Here is an 18,159-nt window from a genome sequence, read left to right as displayed (position 1 = left end):
AGGTGAGGGGTGGGAATGGGTAAAGGAGGCTGAGACCTGCCTCCCCTGAGACTGTGGGCTATTCTAGACTCCCCCAGAAGTTTACAGGAAGTGCTTGAGTGTCCACAGACTGCTCCCCACAAAGTGCCTTCTCCATTAGGCTTGGAGTCGGGTAGAGAGCACAGCATTCTGTCCGCCTGTCCCTGGTGACCCCTCAGCCGCTCTGAGCATATTCAGTCTCCTTGCTGTCCTGATGTCACAGGCTCTGAGAGGAGGCAGCTGAGAGCAGAAGGGATCTAGCATCAGCATCCTGGTAGTAGTTGAGATGCATGTTTCCCCTGGGGCACCCCAGATTTGCTGCTTAAGTCCTGAGTCCTTCTCAGCGCTGTACCTGCAGATCTGTCCCTGAGAGGTGTTCATAGGGGTGGCTCTGCAGATTGGGATCCAGGCAGAGAGAGGGCTCAGCTCTCAGGTCCCCAGGGCTCTGTTGACAAGCAGAGCCGGCACCACCACTGTCACCTGCCCGCCCATGGGGCAGTCTTCTCCCTTGCCCCAGCTTTCTTTTTTTTTCAGGAAGGAAATGAAAAAATGGCAGGTGTGCAGGCCAAGAGCACGGCCCAAATTAGCTGTGTTGCTAAGGAAACAAGTCAAGCGTTCGAAGGAAGGAGCATTGGTAGAGGAGATAAATCAATAAGCGAACCTATTTTTATCGTTTCCCTAATGATTGTCTTGAAGCTGCTAGACGGGAAAGGGAGAGTTGGAGCGATACTGATCCTCATTAATGGGCTCAGAGGGAGAGTGGAGCAAAGGGGTGTTTGGGGAGAGTGCCGGGGAAAGTTTATAAAATGAGGCCCCTAGTGAGCAGACAGGAAGGCTGTAGGGAGAGGAAGCCTCTTCACAGGTTTCAAAGCTCTTCCATGGCCATTTCCTCCTTCTGTTCTGTCCCTTTGTTCTCCTGCATTTGATCTTATTGGAAACCCTGTACTGAGTTCCATGACCCTCAGGTTGGGATGGGTTTTTGTGTTGCTTCGGATTCTTTTGAATAAATATAGCTGTAATTGATTTTATAATTATAAAGTAATACATGCTTGTGATGACACTAAGACAGTGCATAAAGGAGTAAAGAAGAAAGTGAAAGTTACCCCACTACCCCGAGAAAACTCCATCATCTTTCTAGCAAGATGGAGTTTTTTCTTTTGCTCCTTTAAAAAAAATTTTTTTACATTAAAGAGACCTTCTGTGCATGCTGGTTTCTTTTTTGAATATCCGATGTGTGTACACAGTATACAGTACAAAATGTTCAAATGGGTATACAGTGTGCAGAAAGTGCGGGGTACCTTCTGTAAGGATATCTCTGGCTCTGGTTTCCCTATGCTATTCACTTATCAGTTGATTGATTAATTTACTAATTAATTAAAAACCAGTCATTGGGTACCCACTACGTGCTAGACACCAAGGTGCAGAGGTGAATGAGATGGCAGAGCCCCTGTCCTCAGGCTCCCATACCTCACTGCTCTGTTAGCTCCGTTTATTCAAGATCTCAAACTACAAATGGTCTGGACACTAGGGAGAGAGATTGTTCTCCAAAATGTGCTTCGTGTCAGGCACAGAATGCAGTGGGAGTCACTGAATTCCTGGGCAGAAGGAATCAGAGTCCTGGACAGACTTCCATCCATCCTGTCCCATAAAGGGCATTGTTCTTGGAGGCCTTGGCAATGTGGAGCTTCCTTTGACGTTTCCAAGTCACGTCCTTGTCCAGCCTGTGAGGTGCATTTGCTTGACCTATGAGCCATTATTTGCAGTCCAGGCTCTTCCCTTTGGGAAGCAGAGCCATTGCAGTTGGGCTTCAGGTTCTGCTGGCAGGAAGAAATGGGTGTGGTGCCTCTCAGTCAGCTCCCAAGGATGAGGGTGAGCAGGACCCGGGCCTGAGCCAGAGTGAGGGACAACAGCCTGGTCTTTGTGATGGCTCCTCAGTGGAGCTGCTGCTCAAGAGGGTGCCTCACAGTCATTTCAGGGCTGCATTTAACATTGAGTGAGCTCCTACTGGGTACCAAGAGCTCTGCTAAGCACTGCCAGTGGAGAGATGAGCAAAACACCATCCCTCCTTTCAAGGTATAATTTCTTGAGGGAGATAAATATGAGGAGAAATGATAAAATTGCACAATACAAGTGCTGTGGGGCATAGGGACAAACCATCACAGACAAGGTGACATTTCAGCTTGATCTTGACGTATGATCAGACAGGAGAGAAAGGCCATTGTAGGGGGAACAAAAGCACCAGATGTCAGTGCCCCTTCTCTGTGCTTTCTTCAGGAGGAAACGAGCACACGAGGTTGAAGGAAAGGGCTGTGAAGGGGAGTGGCTGGCACCTGGGCAGGACTGTGTCTCCACTCCTGCTTTCCTCTTCTAAGATTTCCCCATCGCCATCCTTTCTTTAGCCTAGTCCACAGAAACATGGAATTTCCATAGTCTCACCTTTTCTTCTGTCTCAGAATCTCACCTCAGGTTCTTAATTGCCCCAGACGTGAATTCATCCTGAGGTTGAGATGATCTCTAAGGTCTAAAGGGACATCCCTCTCAAGGGCATGTACATTTGAACAGCTTTCAAAATTTTAAGCCAAAGGATCCCTGCTCTCAGTGGGTCCTTAGACGTCAGACTGCAGGCAGAGGATTTGGGTGGGGAGCACGTGGGAACGGGATCTTCTCAGAACCTATGAATTACCAAACCCTCACCTTTAGATTCCAGGCTCCAGGGCCTTACATAGCGCCATTCATTGAGACCTCATGAATTCGCAGCTGTCCAGACACCTGGCCAGTCATGAGAAGTCTGCCTCATCAGCACTCAGGACTAAGAGCCTTTCTGCTGCCCTGAGCCCCCTGCAGTGCTGATGGCCACACCTTCCTGAGGCTAACCCTTTGTTCCCTGACAAGCCTCATATATCTGCACCTGGACATTCTGGGCTAGGTGAGCTTAAGTGTCCCAGAAGGGAGCTCCATGCTTAGATTGTCTGTCTAGGAAAATGCAGGTGTGGAAGTAGGAGCAAGGAGTGGGGGTCGCAGAGGGGCTGCCGCTGTCCAGGTGGTCACTGCTGGTGAAAAGGCCTTGGATGTGCCCAGCTGCCAGGACCTGTGTTGCCTACGGGTCAGCAACTAAGAGCTCATTTACTTTTAAGTTATCACTTTGAAGTTTTTAGGGGAAGAAACCTGAACCGCAAAAGGCAATCATTGACCCCAAGCAGACCAATGAAATCTTATAATGTCTGCAGCTTAAATGAGAACATGAGAACGTGCACACCCTCAGTCGTACTTCCCAGGTCACTTGTTGGGCTCCTTGGACCTGCCAAGCAGCTTTCTGAACTTGCCTGGGGCATTTCCAGCCATGGCAAATGGCCGTTGGAGCCAGACACCTGTGAATACTTTTGTCAGGAACAAGGACAGGGCATGGGGTGGAAGAGGCACTAGCTTCACTCCTGTCAGAACCGCCAGCACTCCTCCGCCTACTCTTGGGGACTGGCCATGAGATCTGTCCTTTGTATCGGGGCTTTTCAAATATGTTCCTGTGAACACCATTCCCAAGAGAGATACTCTGACAAAAGGGTTATATGGTGAAGCGAGTTCGAGGATGCCGTGTATTATTCCCCAGCCCCTCTGGGGGAGGTAGCACACACTGTGTACAATAGTATTGAAGGCTCCAAGAAGTCCTACTGGGAGGAAACCTGCTTAACTTTACTGAACCCAAGCTCTCCTCATCTATTTGATTGCAAGTTCCTATGGCACTCGTATTCTGTAGCCTGCATTTTAGGAACACTGCCACAAATGCCCTCGACTCCTCTTGTCCTTTGTCAGTGGCTTGTAGGCATGTTCTCAGAAAAGGGCATGGATTCCTGGGCCACCATTTCTGCCATGTTCCCATCTTCATTCTACCATGTGGATCTGGGGAATGGAATTCTGGGTGTCTGAACCAGGCCCAGGACAAGCTGTTCAGAGGGCATATGGGACACCAGGTCCTAGTGTGGTCCCTGGTCACTCTCCACTTGTTCAGAGCTCTGGGTTAGAGCCCGTGATGGGAGGGAGGAGAACTCCCCCTGTGATCAGTGGGTACTGGTAGCCCGGGGTGGGCTGTGTGTGGGGCTTGTCCTGAGAAAGTGGGCATGCAAGCTAGGTGGGCATCTGTGGGTATGTCTGCCAGCATGTTTAGCTCTCAAGGGGCCTCGCTTGGTACCCAGAGAGACTGAAGGAGGAGGAATGGCTAGGTGTGCTGAGGGATTTTCCATGCAGCGAGCCTCCCCTCTGACCGGGAGGGTTTAATCAAGCATCGTGGGGTGTGGAGGCAGGGGACTGGCTCAGAGATCCTCTCAGCCCCATCCAGTTTTCATATCTGGTAGCTGAGCCCTGCAGGGCAGCATAGGCTATCAGTGCTGTCCCTAGGGTACGGGTCCTATGTGAGTGTTGGGGGTGTGTGGGAAGGAAGGATGGCCAGCTGCTGGAGAATGAGCTGTGACTCAGGGATGCATGGTGATGGGGGAGGAGATGGCGCTGCCAAATGAGAGTGAAAAGTACTCCAGGCTCAGATGCAGCCAGTCATCTCGCCCCCTGCAGCCTCCCATTCTAGCGCCCCGACCAGAGCAACTGGTGGGACAGCTCACATCTTGCACATACCACCTCTGCCTGGACGTGCCTTATGCCCTGCCCTCCCCGGAGATGCCCCGAATGCTCTTTTACCAGTGATCTTCACTGACACAAGTATCATGGTGGGGATGGGGCAGCATCAGGGGATGTTATGATTTGCCATCCTTCTGTACTCCCTTGGGAGGGCTCTAGGTCCTACATCCTACACAGCCAGCCTGGATGTGTGGGGAGACAAGGAGAACAGTCCCTTCCCTTCCCTCCACTTTGCCAGATCTACTGTTCTTCTCTCTTGCCTGGATTCCAGAATCTGCCAGAGCATAGGTTGCTCAATAAGACCAGTGGCAACAGCTCGCTTGTGTTTGTCACAACAATAGTTACAGAATGAAATCCAACATGCAGAATGACTCCACTTGGGAGCCAGTGATTCCCTCTCTCTCTTTTCTAACAATCCCCCCTCCTACCTCCCCCTGAGCTTGTGGCACAACCTTTCCGTGGGAGTCAGGATGCTGGCACTAGAACATTGTCCTGTTTTTCAAAAGGGCACAGGGAGCCCCCTCACCTGTCTTCAGAAAAATGCAACAGACAAAAGCCTGAATTCATTATGTATTCATTTGTAGTTTGGTTCCTAGAGGCCTCGACTTTGCTGTCCTAGATTGAGACTCATGATGTGTCTCTGTTTCTTATAGATGTAGAAGATTAGGAGAAAATAATGCGGGACAAAGCAAGCCTCTTCTGGCTCCATTAAATATTTTTCTGAATTGGATATTAAAATAGAAAAGATCTTGCATGGAAAGGGTTGTTCCTTTTCCCAGGGCTCTCCTACTCAGTTGAGCAGGGTTTCTAGAGGAGGGGTCTCCAGACGTGAGGCCCAGAGACAACAAAAGACAGCCACAGCTGGATCCTTGCTGAAGCATCATTATATGGTCCAGTGGTTTGAAGACTGGGAAGAACCGGGGCCTGCAATGGCCTCAGTGTTCCTTCCCACTTCTACTTTCAGCCCTGGCTAATTCCTGGATGTGTCGTTGAATTCATGAAGTACCTGGAGTGTCTACCATATGTCTAACTACATTATTTATTGACTACATTTTTCCTTTTCTTGGAGAAGATGCTTTGTGTTCAGAGCCCAATCAAAAATGCTTATAGTTTCGTGTGCTAAGAACCGTTCACTGTCCTGCCTGCCTGCGTGTTAATATAAATCATGCAGCCTGTAGAGACACAACGCGGGTTGATACAGTCTGTGTATCTGTGTGCACAGCCATCGGGAAGGCTGTGTCCCTCTCTCTTTGGTGAATCTGTTCCTTAACTCCTCTTTTCTCACGCCATTTGAGTACATGATCCTGGCCACCATCATTGCCAACTGCATCGTCTTGGCCCTGGAGCAGCACCTTCCTGAGGATGACAAGACCCCAATGTCCCGCAGACTGGTATGTGCTACCCTCCTTCTCATCTTTCTTTCCCACTCTCCTTCTTCTTCCCTGGTTCCCTTTTCCTGTGTCCATCACCGGGCCCCCTTCCCTCCTTCCTTACCGTATGGCTCTGTGAGGAGTTTGTTCTTTGACGAGGGACAAGTTGGTGACAAACTCCACTGGGATTCATAAGGACAAGAGGACTGACCTGTATAACTCCTGCTCCCAGGAAGTTCTGAAGGTGTTACAAACACTTGTATGTACCTTGCATGGCAGCCAGACAAAAAGAAAGGGCAGGCACAGGGTCCATTCACTTCCCTCCCCTTGCTAAGGGACTTTTGAAGTGAGAGGAAAAAGGAAGGGTAAAGGAGAGAGGATGAAGGATGCTCAAACCCTATGTGCAATCTCGTTTATGAACTTCCTAATGTCATGTCCATGTTCTCCTTAAAGAAATGATTCATGTGTCTAATGTATTCCCCCTAAAGAGAGCAAACAAATTGCTTAAAATCCAAATGTGTGGATAAGCAGCTCCAGCCTGATGGCCTGTGGATGAGAACTCTTAAGCTTCCATTGTGAGCAAAGGCCAGCAATGGAAAAGCCAATTCCTTCAAGGCAGAGCCAGCACCATCAGTCACCTTCATGGTTGGAAGTCTGGTCCTGAGCATGACCCCCTACATCCATCCCCTTCTGCAGCTGGCTCCCCTGGGGCTTCCCTTGCTCTTGTGCACTCCATGAGTTCTTCAGCACCCTCACTTCCTACCTGTAAACCGGGCTTGCCCAGCACAGACATCCAGGTGTCCTGTGGAAGAGAAGAGAGGTCAGAGCAGAGGGTGTGACCAGGGTGTGCCTCTGATGAAGCGCAGTCCTCCCCTTACCAGCACCTCTGCTCCTCATCCTACAGGAGAAGACAGAACCATATTTCATTGGGATCTTTTGCTTTGAAGCTGGCATCAAAATCGTGGCCCTGGGGTTCATCTTCCATAAGGGCTCGTACCTCCGCAATGGCTGGAATGTCATGGACTTCATTGTGGTCCTCAGTGGGTGAGTCCTCCTCCTGTCTCTCCTTCTTTGTGTGTGGGGGCACGCCTGTGGTGTCATAGGTGGCTGGGTGCAAGGAACCCAGGGGTGGGAAGACAGCAGTCTGTGGAGTGGAGGCAGAGGAAAAAGTTCTCGGATGAGATTCCCAGTGGGGCTGGATGATGGGCGACCCACCTGCAGGGGGGTGTGAGTACTCTGTGGAAATGCACGTGGCATCTGGCAGAGGGCATGGAACTGAGATCTGGCTGCTGCTGCTTCTGGTTTCCCATTCTGGGCCTGGCTAGTGCTGAACAAGCATATCCAAGTGAGTCTTTGCACTAAAGCAGGCAGCTTGCCCTAGCCTGAGGGGCTCCACCAAAAGATGGGCCCAAAGATGCCAGCAGGTGCAGGTTTTTCTTGGAGGTTGGAGAAAACCCCAAGCATATTTTCTGAATTGATAATTGAGATTTGTATTCTGACAACAGAATTCTTTTATGATTTGCAGATTAATATGAGGAGGTATAAAATGGAATCGCATTAAAACATTTGATAAATCATTCCTTTGGAAATTAATGTAGTAATACTACATTGCGGCTGATCCAGTGTCATAAACAGCATATGTGATGGTAGTATGTCTATTTAAATATTTGCAGAATCATTCTTTTGGGGATGGACGTAGTATGCCTGTATTGGGGCTGATCTAGCGCCGTTGGTGGCATATGTAATGGGCCTTGGGCCTGGTGGTGATGGGCATGCCTCCCTTGGCTTTTATGGCTTCTTGTTGGTCTTGGTGTCAGGTGGCTTTGGGTGCAGCAGGAGAGGGGTGTGGACCAGGCCCCGAGGGGAGCCCATGTCCTGTGTGGGTGTGACGTGGGCATTCCCTTACCCAGCTGCCTCACAGACAGTAGTTTGAAACTGTGAGCAAAAGAAGAGAGAGGAGTAGAAAAGTGAGGAGAGGGGAATATGAGCCACCATTATGAGTGACTGAAAGGAGAGGGGAGCAAGGAGGACATTTTTTTCTAGGGAATAGCCAGAGGAGTGGGGGTGGGGAAAATCTGACAAGAGTAAGAGCTTGGGGGCATCTGCATCTACTCGTTATCTGTGGAATAGACACAATCCTCAGATGTTTAACCTTCACACCCACTGTGATTCAGTGAAAGAGAAAAGGTCGAAGGTGTAAAGGACCGGAATGTATGAATGGAAGCTCACAAGCAGCCAGCGCTTCAATAGAGGGAACAAATAGACAGAGATGACTATTTATATTTAAAAACGTCTATTGCCTTACAATAGGATTTCCTGAAGGTTATTTTTCTAAAAGAAAATTCTACTACTGAATTTTAAGTATGATTTAGTGTATAAAGATAAAATTTATACATAGTATTTCAGAAGTCTGTGGTCATAGACATTGCAGCACAGCTGGGCGATGCTTTGTGTATTGTTCTTACTTTTTCCAGATTTACTGAGGTATGATTGACAAATACAAGTGCTATATATTTAAGGTGTACAATGTGATGTTTTTATATACGTATGCATTGTGAAATGATTACTACAATCAAACTAATTAACATATTCATCCCCTCAAATAGTTACCTTTTTTTATGGTGAGAACCCTTGAGATCTACTCCTAGCAAATTTTAAGTATGCAATACAGTATTATTAACTGTAGTCACCATGCTGTACATTAACTCTCCAGAACTTATTAATTTGTAACTGAAAGTTTGTACTCTTTGATCAATATTTCCCCTTTTCCTCCACCCGCTAGCACCTGGTAACCGCCATTTCTTTCTCTGTTACTATGAGTTCGACTTTTTTTTAGATTCCACTTATAAGTGAGATTATGAGGTATTTGTCTTTCTCTATCTGACTTATTTTACTTAGCATAGTGTCTTCCAACTTCATCCATGTTGTTGCAAATGGTAGGATTTCCTTCTTTCTCGTGACCGAATAGTATTCCATTGTACACATATATACTACATTTTCTTTATCCATTCATTCATCAATGAATGAATTTAGGTTGTTCCCATATCTAGCTATTGTGAATAACGCTGCAATGAACACGGTGTAGATATCTCTTTCAGATGGTGATTTTATATTCTTTGGATGTATACCCACAAGTGGGATTGCTGAATCATATGGTAGTTCTGTTTTTAAGTTTTTGAAGAATCTCCATACTATTTTCCATAGTGACTCTACAAATTTGCATTCCCACCAACAGTGCACGAGGGTTCCCTTTTCTCCACATCCTCACCAGCACTTGTTGTCTTTTGACTTTTTGATAATAGATAGATGATGTTTTAAACGTCCTTAAAATAAATAATATATACTATAAAATAAAAGGCCTAAATGAGAATCTGAGTCATTTAGAAATGTTGTGATTCTGTCTAAAATAAAAATGCTGTAATGTATATGCATTTTATGTTAAGATTGTGTGACCCTGCTGAGTTCTGTATGTGTCAGAGCCCATTTGAAGTTTCTTGACTAGTCCATTTATTTTTATTTTAAACTATTATATGTTCATTAAAGAAAATATGGAAAATACAGAAAAGTCAAAAAAAGAGGAAAACAGTTCACTGACTAAGAAAAATTCCTAATTATTTTGTGGCATTTCCTTCCAGCCCTTCTAATGCTGAGCAAGCTCTCTTTTCAGTGTTCATAGTTTTGTTGGCTTTTCTCAATATAATATGGGCACAGCACATAATACTCCATATTTTGGTAAAAATCTGTAATGAACGATCAGCATTTTGTTAAATAGATGGACATAGCTTCTCCACTTTTGCAATTATTTGACACTTAGATTGTGTTCTGCTTTGGGCTATTATAAATAATTATTAAAGATGCTCCAATGTAGAGCTTCTGAAAGAGAACCCACCATTCTGATGCGGGGTCTGGGAAGTAGGATATGCAAGGGAGGCGGGAGGAACTGGACCATTTGACAGGATGAGAAGACTAACAGGAGCTGTAAGCACTGCCTTCAGATAAGGGATGCCATGTGGTTGAAGGAGCCGATGTGTAGGAGTCAGCAAGGTCCTTCTGTTAGCGTGGCCAAGACAGCCCTCTGTATCCTCACCTGCATATGGGGCTGCACGGGAGTGGGCACAGGTGCTGAGCCCTTGGCCAACTCACTTGTCCTCTCTGTTCTCTCTCCACCTGGCCCTTGCATCTCCCATTCTTGGTGGCTCTTCAAACTTTGCTGAAGGGCCACTGCTGTCCATCTGAACCGATAGGACTTTGCCCCTGTTCTTCATGTACCTAATGGTTTCTTTCTCTCTCCTTAATTCACACGCACATGTGCTCCAGGGAAAGACCTTGGCGCTCTTGAGATCCATGCTGAGGTTGTGGTTCTGTCCCACAGGAATGGATAATCAGATTGTCTTACATTCACAGGGTGTTTTTAACTACCACATTGCATCGCTTCTAAGATGCACATTTCTCGTGCTGGAACGTCTCTAAAATCAGCCTGTGTCTTACAAAAATGGCGTGATATAGTTTAAATGACAGCATTTTTCTTTCTTTCTTAGTGGTACATAAAATTGTGGGGCATCTTACAACTGTTGGGGTCTCAGATGCAGTGAAACGTGTGGTAATACCAACCCACGGAGGCAGGCAGATCAGGCTTGAGATAGGAGTCACCTAGTACTCAGAGGGGTTAAGTGCTCAGCCCAAGACCAGCAGATACAGGAGGTGTAACTGTGCGCTTTGACCCAGGCCTGGTGCCTTTACCCTTGCCCGGTGCAGCCCCCTCTTCAGGCTTCCTGATACCCGCCCAGGCAGCAGTCCCTCCTGGCAGCTCTTTCTTCCCACCTTAGCTCCAGGTGTCACCTCGCATTCTCTTCCTGTGTACAGGAGGAATGACAGATGCTAGAACACGACACAGCGCCTCGGGCTGAAGCTGCACAACTTTTCAGCTCTCAGTGTGCGATGGGAGGGGAGGAATGGGGTGGGGGCTGAGGTTGAGGTGTCAGATAGCTGGCTCAGTGGAAGACTTTCTGTCACTGACCTTTGCTAAGAGATGGGTTGTTGGGGCCCTGGGCTGCCACATTCTGCCTGACCCTCTAATCTTTAATATTCTTAGGTCTGTAAGTTGAGGGAGTTCATGGTTTAGAAAGTCAGTTTATATACATTATTCATCTCATCCTCATAATCTCCCAAATGGGATCTTGTTATCCTCATTTTATAGATGAAGAAACCGAGGTTCAGAGAGGGCATGTGACTTACTAGGAGGTATTAGATCTGGGACTTGAACCCACATCTGGCTCTAAGTTCCTTCCTCAACACTTATGGTCCCACACCATCAGTCCCCTCACAACCTCACGGGCTCCATGGTTCTATAGCTCTGATTGCACGTTCCTTCGGTCCCCTTGAAGTAATGTGGGATGGGCTCAGGGAGGGGGCATAATCAGGCAAGTGTCCCCAAGCTAGAGCTGAGGCTTCACCCGTGACCTGAAGAGGACGAGAGCCCCACCTGTCCATCCGAAGACTTCTCTCTGTGGGCTTAGACTAGAACTCCCTGCTCTGTGGTTAAGAAGGCACATTACTTAACTCTCATTGCTTAATGCATAAAAACTGAATCAGAAGTTCCAGCCTATTACTTCATTAATTGGCTTGTTCATTAATTAATTCATTCATTCCTCCATTTATTTATTCCACAAAACCTGTATTGTTGAATACTCAGCAAATGCTAGGACTGAGAAACACCAAAAGTTAACGTATTCTCATTTCTTCTAAAAGACAGTGAAATTTCCAGTCCTTTAACAAACTGTTACCTGACATAACTTGGGATCTCTCTTATACTGGTAACAATTCAGGAGATGTCATTTCTAAACACTTGTTAGGTCACTTGGAGAATTCTAAATTATTTGAAGTCATTATTATGTATTAGTCTTAATAATAAGTCATAGTACCTGGAGTAGATGGACAAGTGATAGAAGAAGATGAGAACTCAAAGGCACTCCCAAACCATAGGTAAGGACAGGGAAGTGAGGGCGGGGACTGTGTCTTTGAACCCTGTTCATCTCTGTAGCACCAGTGCCTGGATTATAGTAGGTACTTAATAAATGCTAGTAGAACTGAACCCTTGTCTATCCCAGACTCTCTCGTCACCTATAAGATACAAAAGAGAGTGCTGAGGGAAGCGGGGGCTGGGAGTAGGGAGGAGTTGTCTAGTCTCAGTCCTTCCTCTTGGTCTGGGTGAGCCAGGCAGCATCTGCATCCCTCTCACGTAGCTGTGACTCAGCCCAGCTTGCTCACAATCCGATCACCCTGTTAGAGAAGTGAAAGCTGGGAACTCCACCCCTAGATTAGTAAGAGGTATTGGGCTTCCGGTCATCTGGGCCTATTTACCAGGTTCTCAGTGTTGCCTTTTGGGGATTGCTTCCTGGATGATGAGTGGGAGGTTAGGGATGAATATCGAAGACCCAACCTCCTAGGGTGGCTATGCGCGCGGAGGGGTAAGGAGAAAGCAGCAATATCACATCACCTGGTGTTTGCTGTATAATGAAAGCTGCCATTTATTGAGCCATATGCCAAAGACTGCGTTCTATGTATATATATGGTATTGCTCAGAACGTACTCTGCTATTGATTTTGCCAGCTTTGCTGTGGGAGATGACCTGTTTGACTGTTCCCTTAACTGCGAGCCCCCAGGTACAAACTCTGGAGAGTGGACAGGTGTATCTGAGCCTGGGGACCTTCCTCCTTCCTCTACGGAGGCCTTCACCCCAGAGCCCAGACGATCACCTGTCCCCACCCCACTGTCTTCCTTCAAGTCCTTCAAGAGACATGATTGAGTACCTACAGTATGCCAGGCACTGTGCTAGGTGTGGGTGGGGTGGGGCTGAATGTCCCTCACCAGGAGGCCACATGTCATGAAAACCCAGAAGAAGGGCATCCAACCTAGCTCTGGGCAACTGGGAAAAAGCTCCTGAAGGAAGTAACATTTAAATTGGGGCGTGAGGATGGGCAGGTAGGACTTTGACAGATAATGAAGGAAAAGAGCTTTTCTGGGAGAAGAATGCTACATACAAATCCTTGGAGGTGGGAGAGGGAGAGCAAGCAGGACACTTCTGAGGAGTTGGCCAGTGGAACGGTGAGAGATGAACCTGGAGAGGTCTGCAAGGGTCAGTTTAGGCCGTGCTAAGGAGCTTGTCCCTTAGCCAGAGGGCAGTGGGGAGCCACTGAAGGTTTTGAGCTGGGGGTGGAATGATTAGTTCTATCTGTGTTCTGGATGCTGCACAGAGCTTTTTTATCCTGGAGTCAACTCAGAGGAAAGGGCATGGAGGGAGAAGGGAACCATCATCGTATCCTCAGCTGCAGTTTTGGAGGATGTGCATAACCCAGCAGAGAGAGGGAAGACAACGGGAGAGGGAGCAGGGAAGAGAAAAGCCCGAGGAAATGGTGCCGAAGAGCTGGGAGCTGCCCTCTAAGTCCCCAGCTTCTCGCCAGTGGCACGCGCAGAGTGGTTCAGCCTGAAGCCTTTTGGTAGGAGGATGCTATCTGGAGCTAAATATACATCGATAGATATTTTTAGAGGGCTTCTGTAAGGAGGCCACCCTAATACACGAGTTTCCCAAGCAGCTAAAGATCGAGGAAAGCACGGTTTTCCTCTCAGAGGAGCACTGTCGCCCAGTGCTGAGAATGTGGGGGAGGTGTTACCAATGCAGTCCCGGGGCCCCCAGCCCAATTTAAATCCCTGTAGTAGTAGTATGATAACGCTGGGTGTTTATATAGCATCTCCATGCCAGTGAGCCTGCACGATTTTACAGACCCGTCTTTTACTCATCTCTGCTCTGAGCGGGTGAAGCAGGAAGGTGGGGAGCAAGGAAGGGCTGGGTGGAGGGAGGAGGCATTGGAGCTTGTCGTTGTAGAGGTGGGGGACCAGGCTGAGTGAGGAGAAGTGAGGGGCTTGGAGCTACTCAGAGGAGCCAAGTCAGTAGAAGGAGACGAGGTCTCCTGTACCTTCATGCTGCTGGTGGGCTGTTCGGCTAGTCGTTAGCTAGACTGTTTCTCAAGTTCTTACTCCCAGCAGAGTTGGTGGATGCTGGTCTGGAAGATCTCCACCTCCTCACTGGCTCTGTTCATTTCTAGCTTCACGCTGGGGGCACATGGCTGCTCCTTGCGGAATCTCCCTTTATCAGAACAACATTATTTCTCTTTTAATTGCATTTCCCTCCAGAAGGGTGAATGATGGGAAAGATAGAGTCAGAATGTGGAATTTTGGGGGCCGGCCCTGTGACTGAGGGGTTAAGTTCATGCGCTCCACTTGGGCGGCCCACGGTTTCACCGGTTTGGATCCGGGGTGCGGACATGGCCCCACTCATCAGGCCATGCTGAGGCGACGTCCCACATAGCACGACCAGTGGCATTCATAACTAGAATATACAACTATGTACTGGGGGACCTTGGGGAGAAGAAAAAAAAAGAAGATTGGCAACAGATGTTAGCTCAGGTGCCAATCTTAAAAAAAAAAACGAATGTGGAATTTTGATTCAGGGAGAGAGGTGAGCAAAAGGCAAAATGTGGAGCTTAGGGCTCTCTTCTTAGCTCTGTGCTAATGATAAACCCCATTCCTCCAGGGATGGGAGTACTAGGTAGTAGCTGACAGGCGGTTGAGTTGGGATTACTCCTTGGATGGTAAATAATTTACATGTATTCTGTCTTTTTCTATATTGAGATTCATTACTGATTCACTCACCAGATATTTATCGAGTCCCGACTGTGTTCTAGGTATAAGACATTGGTGTCGGGATGGTTTCCCTTTCCTGAGACTTCTTGTTGCCACCCCCACTGATTGACAGAAGCTCAAACTGGAGAGAACTGAGTGGGGGCCAGAGCTGGCCCTGATGTCAACCGGAGGAGGGAAAGCCAGCGAGAGTGGAGACAGTGTCCTAATCCCCGGGTAGTTTGGTTTGGGGCTATTTTTCTGGCTTTACGTTCGTTCAGGGTAACATAGGGGAAGAAATTATGGCACAGTGCTTTCTAAGTCAGACCACTTCCTTGGCCTGGAGCTCCCATTTTAAGGCAGTTAAATCTATACACTCTTGGGCATATGCAGGAGTGTGTGTGGAAGTGGGCAGCAGGAGCAAAAATCCCAAAGTACGTTTGCAAAGCAGAGATGGATATAGCATAAATGTTCACTCTATAGCTTTATAAGATAGCCTTGAGAATAAAAGGGAGTGTTTGCATTTCTGTTCTGTGGATGATGTATGTCTCCTCACTTGGGTAGAGATTTGTGTACTTGGGTCTATGTCGTAAATAGAGTCCACAGTTAAGTATGAATGCTTCAATGTGAAATGCAACAGTCCTGTTTAATGCATGGATCTCCAGTGTCAGGAAGGAGCAGATGTTGATCAGTGCAGAATGGTTAGCAAAGGGAAGGGGAGGAGAGCAGTGCAGATGCTGAAAGGAAGAAGGGTATGCTGGTCTAAAAGGGACCATAAAAGAAAGTTAAGTCTAAGGTCACTAAAGCTTAATCACGGAATTTTAGATCTGCGAGGAGGATGAATTTGTTCAGCTTTCCCTTATTTATTAGTTTTCACAGAAGAGAAAACTGAGCCCCAAGTGGCCACGCAACTTGTCCAGGGACTTAGAGGTGGAAAGTCCTGAGCTGGGGCTCGGGTCCTGGTTTAACTCCGAATCCAGGACTCGGTGGTACTTATACTCCACTCTCCCCGGCAGCGAGCGAGCATCTGTTGCTGCTTGATTGTGAAGAGGCCATCAAGCTGGGCTGTTAACAAATAAATAAGATTTTTTATTAGTTGGCTGGAATATATATGTGCACTTTATGTGGAAACAGAGTTCAATCTAGCAGACTAAATGCTTCGGGGGTCTTGGGTCCTGGTCCTGACCCTCATGTACATTCCCTCTGTGATACTAGGTGATACATAAACCAACTCAGCTTCTGTTTCCTTTATGAAACTTCATTTATGAGGTGAAGATAATACCTGCCCTAGATTTCTCGCCAGGTCTTGTGACAAGCAAATAAAATAACAATGATGCTGATGGCTCTCATTTCACCAGGAGTTTGCATGTCTTATTTTAAACGTAGAAGCTTTCATATACCATCTCAGCACTTGCATATATTGTTTTAAATATGGAAACATAAAGTAAGGCAGATATTATCTCCATTTTACAGATGAGGAAACCAAACCTCAGAGGCTAAGTCGTGTGCTCAAGGCCAGTTACTAAGTAGGGAAGGATTGGCATTTTATTTCTATTATCAACGATTCTAAAGCCCGTGTTATACCCACTGTACAGCCCAGCTGCCTCCGTAAGAGAGTTCTGAAAGACAATGAAGTAGAATATGAAATCGGTGAGCAGTAATACCTTCTCCCAGGATAGTGCTATTATGAAGATAAATGTTAAAATACTTCTAAAGCTCCTTGAGTGCCTTGACAACAAAGGTGTATAAAAATTAAAAGTATTCAAAATACTACAGTTCTGAGGCCCCATTCAGAATAGTCACTTACCTCCATATAGCTCGCGACCTCAGAGACAAGTTTCACTGCAACCCACCGCAAATTCCAAAACTACCGCTCATTTAAAAATTTCCATTCGTTGTAGTTTTATTTCAAGACAGAAGTTGACTGCAAATTGAACAAGATAGGATATATCTTATTCCTGTTAATAGTGTATCTAATTTCATCAGAACTAGTAAAATGCTTCTACAGTTATTATTGACAACAACAAAGAAAATCCAAGGGTAGAAGTTGAAACAAAGGCCTTCATTTTTAACCATATCAACAATGAAAATATTACATTTCCCCAATTCTCACTTTTTGTCTTCATATTCTGGCCCCTACTCTCTCCCCCACTTCATACAGGTCTTACATATACACGAACATACCCACGTCAGAGGGGCTGCATGTTAAAAGAAAGGCTGAAGAGAATGCCCTTTTGCCTAGGAGGAACGTCTGATCAGAGAGACGGAGCAGAGAGCTCCAGTCATCGCTCTGAGGAGAGCTGACAGGAAAGGCTGCGCTCTGACATCCTCCCTCTTGTCTTTCATTTCCTTCCGTCTCAGCTGCCATTCTTCTGTCAGGAGCTTGGGCCTTGGTGACAGAATGGTTAGGAGACAGGCTCAAGGCCATGGCTTTTCTCCCTGGCCTCAAACTCTGGGACAGTGACTGGGAGGCAGAGTGACTGGTGTGGCTGCTTCACACTTCAGAAGGCATTTGCAATGAAGTCTTTTGATTTATGTCACTGTGGGGTCCTGTGTATCTCACCTCCTTCCCCACCACCCCTCTAGGACCAGGCTGGACCTTATGGCATTGTTCCTCAGTCCAGGACCACACAACTGGCCATGAGGGAGCTGAAACTGAAATAGAACTGGTTTGGGGTGTCTTGGCTTTTGAGTCTTCGTCAAGACTCTAGATGAGAGGGGATGACCAGAGTGATGTACCTCCTGGCCCCAGCCTTCTCAGGGCTGAGCAGCCTAGCACCCGTATCTGAAACTTTGAATTATGGGGTGGGGGAACACGTAAGAGGAATCAGGAGAAGACAGGAGGGAAGGAAGGATAGAGGCAGCCAACAATATTTGAGTACTTACTGTGTTCAAACATTGTGCTGAGGGACACAGCCATGAACAGAGATAGAGTTTCTCTTATCTTAGAGCTTGCTGTCTAGCCGAGAAGACAGATATTAAATTACGCTTAAACTTAACGGTATATAAAGTGCTGAAAATGAGAACTGTCAGAGTGTTGGAAGATTTTAAATTGGGACCCTGACCTTATCTGAGGGGAGGAGAGTCAAGGAGTTGATGTTGATGTTGAGACTTAGAGACAGAAGAGTGTTTGACTGAGAGAAGAAGAGAAGAGGGAAGGGGGCAGGAGGAGGAGGGTTTAGGCAGAGGGTAGGGCAGGGGTAAAGGGCTGGAGACAGGAGAGGGCACAGCAGGTCTCGGAAACAGAAAGAAGGCCAGCAGGGCTGACGTGTAGTGACTGAGGTGACATGACGGTAACCTGAGGGATGTTGGAGAGGGGAGCAGGGGCTACATCATTCAGGGCCTCCTTGGCGTCACTAAGGATCTTCAGTGGGAGGCCATTGACTAGTTTGAAGCAGGGAAGTGGATAGATTGGCAGAAAATGAATGGGGATGGGGCAATGTTTGCTGAGAAGATAGAACAACTTTCTTCA

The 18,159-nt window shown here is 47.1% G+C and overlaps 1 protein-coding gene across 4 annotated transcripts in view; it reads left to right on the top strand.

The window, feature by feature from the left end:
• Window positions 1-18,159, top strand: part of CACNA1E (calcium voltage-gated channel subunit alpha1 E) — a 370,728-nt gene that overhangs the window by 86,409 nt on the left and 266,160 nt on the right. For all 4 annotated transcript variants that reach the window (XM_070497320.1, XM_044758026.2, XM_070497319.1 and 1 more), the window contains exons 3-4: window positions 5,927-6,032; window positions 6,916-7,055. In XM_070497320.1, the coding sequence (XP_070353421.1) occupies window positions 5,927-6,032; window positions 6,916-7,055 (246 nt within the window). The remainder of the gene's footprint in view (window positions 1-5,926; window positions 6,033-6,915; window positions 7,056-18,159) is intronic.

Source organism: Equus asinus, chromosome 25 (genome assembly GCF_041296235.1).
Source record: "Equus asinus isolate D_3611 breed Donkey chromosome 25, EquAss-T2T_v2, whole genome shotgun sequence".
Classification (NCBI taxonomy): Eukaryota; Metazoa; Chordata; class Mammalia; order Perissodactyla; family Equidae; genus Equus; species Equus asinus.
This window is presented reverse-complemented; position numbering and strand designations above follow the sequence as displayed.